This window comes from Haplochromis burtoni, unplaced genomic scaffold (genome assembly GCF_018398535.1).
Source record: "Haplochromis burtoni strain Fernald_Lab_line unplaced genomic scaffold, NCSU_Asbu1 Contig_859, whole genome shotgun sequence".
Classification (NCBI taxonomy): domain Eukaryota; kingdom Metazoa; phylum Chordata; class Actinopteri; order Cichliformes; family Cichlidae; genus Haplochromis; species Haplochromis burtoni.
The window spans coordinates 114,417-121,664 of NW_024583220.1; the positions used below are offsets into that span (position 1 = coordinate 114,417).

Below are 7,248 nucleotides of genomic sequence, written 5' to 3' on the forward strand. Positions count from 1 at the left end.
GCGCCGCCTTGATCGAGAGGAGAAGGCCTTTTATGTCCTCAAAGCCACAGTGGTCAACAAGTGGACGGGTCAAAAACTGGAGCCAGAGACCGAGTTCATCATCAAACTCCACGACATCAATGACAACGAACCAAAGTTCAGCAAAGAGGTGTACACTGCCAGTGTTCCTGAGAGGTCTGATATTGGTAAGGACCTCTCTCACTGCACTTTTCTGCTTTTTGTTTTCTCAGTAACAGTCGTGGTAATGCAACTCTTTCAGGTACATCGGTCACCCAGGTGACAGCTACAGATGCTGATGACACAATGTATGGGAACAGTGCCAAACTGGTCTACAGCATCAGTCAAGGACACCCATACTTCTCTGTGGAGCCAAACACTGGTATGATTGACAGACATCGAGTACTTGATGATACCGGTCGTGACAAAAGCATAACTTTTTGTAAAACGTGTCTTTAGAGAACAAATTATTACATATAGTCAGATTCTCAAAACCTTTTGCTGCTTCGTCATGAATCAGAATGATGACTGTATTTCAAGAATTGACTCAAACTGGAAAAGCCGTTGCTGCCTTTACCTTTTTATAGAGCTGACCAATTCAATGCAATTGTTGTCTGGTCCATTCACTGGACCTGCTGCTGCCATAGCCTGCAGCCTCGCTCCTTAGGCTTGAAACCCATTAACATTGGTTAACATTGGCTGCACACCCAGCAATCAGCCTAGTTTCATGATACATTCCTCACCTATGAGACTGGAAACTTAAAGAAGTCCAGTTGCTCCAGGTTACTAACATGACCTGGATGACTGAGGCCCTACACAGACATGGAAGGATCATTATCGGCTACCTGTAGCTCTCCTCGTCTCCAGATTGGTGTGAACTACTCGTACAAAATTAGAACTAAAAGTGCGTAAATGGGTCATTTAAATGGAAAGTAGGAGGAAGTTTGAATTGAAGCAGGACGACTTTTCATAAAATGTCCGTGTGTTCCTTTAAGATAGTCTTTAATGCTAAACTAAATTAGGCTAATTGTAGCACATGAAAGTGATCTCACGCCTGTGACACGTGAGGGACACATCCCATAATGTCACACTGCTGACGGTGTGTAACCAAAGCCGTGGACTAATTTCACAGGATTTCACTCTTACATGCACATTTTAATGAGGTTCTTGCACGACACTCTAAAGTTTGGTCTGATATAAAATATACACCTATTGTGCAATGTTACTGAGAGGAAAGGCAGATCGGATTGACCTGCTAATTCTTAAAAGGCTCAGAAAGAAATATTTGCAGTGACAGGCACACTATTATGTGAGCATGCAGCTAAAGAACTTCTTAATTAGAGACATTTGTGGTGTATTTCATAATGGGATCAGTAACTTTCACCTGTCTGTAAGTAAGAACTGATAAATGTGAGAAAGCTGATACATTTGCGGGGTTTTTACTTTTCAAAGGTAAAGTGCAGTGAGGTGACTGTTGTGATTCAGAGAGATATAAATAGACTATGTGAGTCCTGTCACACTTGCCCCGACTGTCAGATGTGGACTGGCCATTAAAACATTTGGGGATTTGTCTTCTGGGCCTTCTTCATGAGCTCTGACATTATACAAGCTTTACACAGACATGCCACATGTCGTCTTAGCTGTGGACACGAGCTGTGTAAAAAGAGCTGCCATCACAATTAAGATGAGTGAGTGGGTGGGTGCGGGTCATGTCCAAATACTGATACTTTATATCCTCATAAATTCAACATAATGGTTCAAAATCAGTCTTAAGTTACAGAATGTGGAGAATGAAAATGTGCTAAATGTGAAAAAGTCACTAATGAGCAACATGTCTACAGAAGAGTCATCAGAATCATTTTAGTAGAATTATTGGAGCATCAAAACCCACACAACAGGTGCACAGATCAATATTTATGGACAGACTTAGATTTTAGGAACAATGACATATTACATTACTTGTTTAGACCACAATAACAAATCATTTCTGTAAAGTGTTCAGATATAAATGAGTGAAATAACATTTAAACCTGATCTAAGCTGATCAATTTTCTTCTCTGGTTTCCTCATCATTATTTTCCATATCATAATATAAACATGTGTTAACACTCAATAACAGGAATAAAAAGTGCTCAGGTGATTCTTTTTCTTTCTGTACGCACAAACGTGGACAGCTGCAGATAACACAAACAGTCCAAATGAACTCATCGTGTGTTTTGTTAAATGAATGGTACAGGAATCATAGTTTGGATGTGGTCGTTATTTTCTTCTCTTTCTAGGATGTTCTTCACAGTGTGAATTAAAAGGTTCTCAGGGAGCTTATGATGAGCGGGTTTGTTGCAGCTTCATATCATAAATTTAGACAATACATCTTTTTTTTCAGTAAAAATAAAAAAAAGAACTACCATTGAAAACTCAGTGCAACTTCTCTTTGCACGTTTTTGTGCCTCCCACATCAGATAAAGACAACAGTTACATATATGATTTTATCCTTTCCATTTAAAGATGGAAAACGTGCACTGGAACACTGCAGTACCAGTTTAGCTATAATGAGTATGCTGGCAAGCTTACAGTGTGACATATTCAGGTAAGAGACTTTAACCAAAGAGGAAGACTCATTTCAGTATTAGTCTAATAAGGTAGTGTTCACAGCTTTAACTTTAACCATCAAACACACTCACTGTACTAGTACAACACTGAGAGCCAAAAACCTGACGAAAAATCAAAAGATCGTGTTTCAAAGTGCCACAGATTAAAGGTGAACTTTGTCACTATCACATCACCTTAGTGCCAGTTTAAAGTCTTGAAGCTGACCATTTTATGGGTCCCCATCTTAGCTTTCTGTAGGCAAACATAAAAAATGTGATGGATATGACTATAAAACCGAGGAATACACCGATATGGTCCCACAGTCAAGCGTACCCTAATGCACATGTGGATGCAGCCACAGGAGTCCCCTGCTGGTCATTACAAAGAATTGAGGCTAAATGTCTCATGTTTTTCCACATATAGAACTAGTGACAGTAATCTTAAACTTTGTAGATCTCCAGTAAACAACTTCCTGTTTCGACCCGTGTACACTGAAACAGAACCGTGTCCATAATGTTTCTGTAAATCCAGATGTCAGCTTAAAAGATTTAAAGCTGGGTTTAGAGAACTTGTCAGATAATAAGTCCTGTAATATGATTGATTTCAGCTCTAACTAATTGTCTATTGACTTAAAAAAAGGTGTCAGGTTTCGCAGTGTGGCAGATAGGGTGAGACCCAAACACACAAGCATGAACTTAAATATAACTTTATTACTGAACTTAAGGAATCAATATGCATAAGACAAAATAGCTTAGGTGAGACTCAAAACCGTTAACTCATAGACTAGGCTCTAACACGTGACCACAGAACACACAATGCACACGGGAAGACTGAGACAATAAATACACAGGAGAGTGAAGTGGACTGTGAACACAGCAGGGACAAATCAGGAGTAACAAGACAGAAGAAGCAAAACTGAACATAATGCACACAGGGCAAGGAAGTGTCAAAATAAAACAGGAAATAAACACTGAAATCAAGACCACTTAACAGGGACAATGCTTGTGGAGCTCAAACATGTGCCTAAAGACCCATAGAACAGGGAACATAGAACTATAATAGAAAATCAATCAAAAAAACCCCAAATATCCTAAAAACTCAGATCATGACCAAAGGAAAATTGTTGTGCCACAGATGGTTGTTTGTTTCTCCTCCACCCAAAACAGGAATGAAAATAAAGCCATGTTACATCTGAAGACGTGCATATTAATTCACACCAGCAACACGTCAGCACGATGATGAAAAACAAAATGACTGAACATGAATTTAGATTACAGTTTTGTTTTTTGTTCAGGTGTGATCCGGACAGCCCTGGGTCCTGGTGACATGGACCGTGAGCAGAGGGAGCACTACCAGGTGGTGATCGAAGCCAAGGACATGGGTGGACAGAGAGGAGGCCTCACTGGGAGCACTGTGGTTAAAATCACTCTCACTGACGTCAACGACAACCCTCCCCACTTCACTCAGAGTAAGACAGCAGCACAGACGAAGCACAGTGTGTATACGAGTGATGAAACACACACAGCTATTAATTATACTCAGTTCAGTTTTATTTCTAATCAGCAACAACAGCTTTCTCAAGGCTCTTTATATTGTAAGGGAAAGGAAAATAATACAAGGAAACAATACAAAGAAAAGAGAGAAAACCCCAACAATCATATGACATCCTTTGAGCAAGCACTTTGGTGACAGCGGGATCGAAATAAACGTCCTTCAAACAGGAAGAAACCTCCAGCAGAGCCAGAATCAGGGAGGGGCCATCATTGGTTGGGGTGAGGATGGACAAAGACACGCTGTGGAGAGATCCAGATATTAATAATAACTAATAATTAAATGCAGAGTGGCGTATGAACACATAGTGAGTGAAAAAGTTGATTGAAAAAGAAACACCCAGTGCATCATGGGAATCCCCAGCAGCCTACACCTAGTGCAGCGTAACTAAGGGCGGATTCAGGGTCACCTGGTCCAGCCCTAACTATATGCTTTAGCATGCATTCAGGTTTTTCTTTAATGTTGTCAGCTGTCTGTATCTTGTTTAAAGCCTTTTAAGAATCCTGTGAATCCCTTTATCAGATCTTAATTCTTCCCCAGGGTTTGGTACTCTATCGCCCCCTGTGACATGTTTTTGTCCTGCACAATTGAGAGAATTATTCTGCAGCCATAATTCTGTCCAAAAACATTCATATCAATTGACAAATTGAATAGAATTGTGAGTTAAAACAAAAACTAGAAAACCCCAGACACCTCCGTCACCAGAGTGAGTCCCACCGATGTGATGGAGCTGACTGTTTCCAGGTATATACCAGTTCAGAGTTCCTGAATCGTCCACGTCCGGCTCTGTCGTTGGGAGAATTCAGGCCACTGATAAAGACATTGGAAAGAACACTGAGATGGACTTCACCATCATCAGCGGTGACGGGATGGAAATGTTTGACATTTCCACTGACAAAGAAACACAAGAAGGACTCGTCACTGTCAGAAAGGTGAGAGCAACTAACCAGTAAACATTAAAAACTGGACTTGAAGCGTTGGGGGTCAAATGATGTTATAATAGAGACCAAAAGAAAACGTTCTTGAGTCGCTGTGTACTGAAAAAGCATGAGTCAAACTATCCATAGCTTTGGCCACCTTCAGATAATACTGGCTTCTTATTTTGTATTGATATTTTTCTCACATCACTGGTTGGCTTGAAATGAATTGATCAGAGCTCACACTTTCAGCTCCTAAGGATCCTGCTAACTAAGTCTGTTTTACATATGCTGTTAAATATACAAAGCCATGCTGTGTTGTAGAAATGTGTCCTCACAGAGTGTGTGTGTCAACATTGATACAAACTGTTTTAGTGACAAACCTCTGACCCACTATCACCACAGCAACCTGACAGCACCAGCTGCTGTTACAGATACTTTACATGACCATGCCACACTTGTATACACTATATGTATGTATGTATCTTTCAAGCTGTTGTCTCATTTATCTGTCTACATGCATTTGTTGGCCTCAGTGGACATTGATGATTGCCAACGAATGTTCAGGCTGGCTTTATGTTTCCACAGACATCTTTACTGAAAGCAGTCGTTCTCTCTTTGCCTTTGCAGCCTTTGGATTATGAGAAGAAACCATCATACACGATAGACATCCAGGTCCAGAACACCCAGGAATATGTTCGCTTCGTGTCCTCAGGCCCAAAAGACGTGGCTACGGTTCGGTTGGCCGTGGATGATGTGGATGAGCCGCCTGTGTTTCAAAAAGCCAGCTACCTGTATGAGGTGAAAGAAGATGTTGCGGTGGGCACAGTGGTGGGCTCAGTCAGCGCCATGGACCCCGACAGAGCTCGCAGCATTGTCAAGTAAGGCTAAATGTCTTTTTCTACTCCAACCACACCAACCAAAAAATTATATAATGGCAGTTTTGAATTTCAGATTGTAAAGTCTCACTGGTCTTGAGAACTAAACTCCAGCTTGTGTTTATACAGACTACAACTTCTGCTCAGTCGTTTTTTTCTTGTGGGCTTTAATGTTTTAAGTTCATGAGTCGCTGAGTTTACCACACGCTACCATTATGTTTTGTGTTATAGACAAAGATGCTTCTTAACGTCAGAGCCTTAGTACTTTTGTTCTCGTATTTAGACAGAAATCATATATGATATCTATGATTGCAAAGCTCAGGCAGAGATGTCAGAACCACGAGAGGAAAAATGTATATTCCACAACATTCGAGAGAACCTTGGGGTTAGTATCAAGGATATTTGGCATGCAGACTGGAAGAGTCAGGAATTGAACCACCAACCTTCCAATCAGCAGATGACCTGCTCTACCTCTTGAGCTACAGCCACCCCAGACCCAATGCAAGTTGCATTTATGGTAAAATTAGCATAAAGTTTAGGTTTTGGATAAGAGTTTGAAACCTTGAAACCTGCTGTGATGATTAAATTTAAGGGAAAGAAGCTTGAAAATGCATGAACATTTCTCACAAAGATAATCAAATCAATCAATCGAAAGGTTTATTGTCATTTCGTATGTTATTTCAAAAAATACTCCGACTGAACCGAAATACTGTTTCTCACCAGCCTCTACAGTAACCAATACAATTTTTTTTAAAAGTCAATGATAAATCGCAGTAATAATAAGGATAAATAACATCGATTCGTAATCTAAATTCTAAAACGAGCTCAGGTCTAAGCAGTCACACTCATTCAGGTGGCAGCAGTCCTTTCATAGAAGAGGATCATTAGATCAAATAGTGTGTGTATAGCTGTGTGAATAGCTGAGTGGGTGGGGAGGGGTGCTCTTGTACCTCTTGCCAGACAGCAGGAGGGAGAACAGGCCATGAGAGGGGTGGCGGGAGTCTCTGATGATGGAGGTAGCTCTGCGTATGCAGCCCTGTTTGTAGATCTCCAGAGACGAGAGAGGGGCACCAACAATCCTCCTGGCAGTCTTAACCATCCAAAGCAAGATGTCAAACTTTGTGTCAGGATGTTTTCAAACATGTGTGTGGGTGTGTGTGTCCTTCGCCCTACAGCAGGGGTCGGCAACCTTTCTGATGACGAGTGCATCTAAAATGTACTAATGCAACTAATGATTGCATTAGCAATAAATTGAATAACGCTCTATATTAACAGTTACACACTATATAGAACCACTTTACAGAATTATATTTGTT

The 7,248-nt window shown here is 40.7% G+C and overlaps 1 protein-coding gene across 1 annotated transcript in view; it reads left to right on the plus strand.

Annotated features, from left to right (window-relative positions):
* Positions 1–7,248, plus strand: part of LOC102288781 (cadherin-6) — a gene marked incomplete at its 3' end in the record, with an annotated part of 57,504 nt that overhangs the window by 37,282 nt on the left and 12,974 nt on the right. Inside the window, 5 exon segments of the mRNA XM_005951919.3 lie at positions 1–185; positions 260–379; positions 3,881–4,054; positions 4,882–5,069; positions 5,685–5,935. Of these exon segments, the coding sequence (XP_005951981.2) occupies positions 1–185; positions 260–379; positions 3,881–4,054; positions 4,882–5,069; positions 5,685–5,935 (918 nt within the window).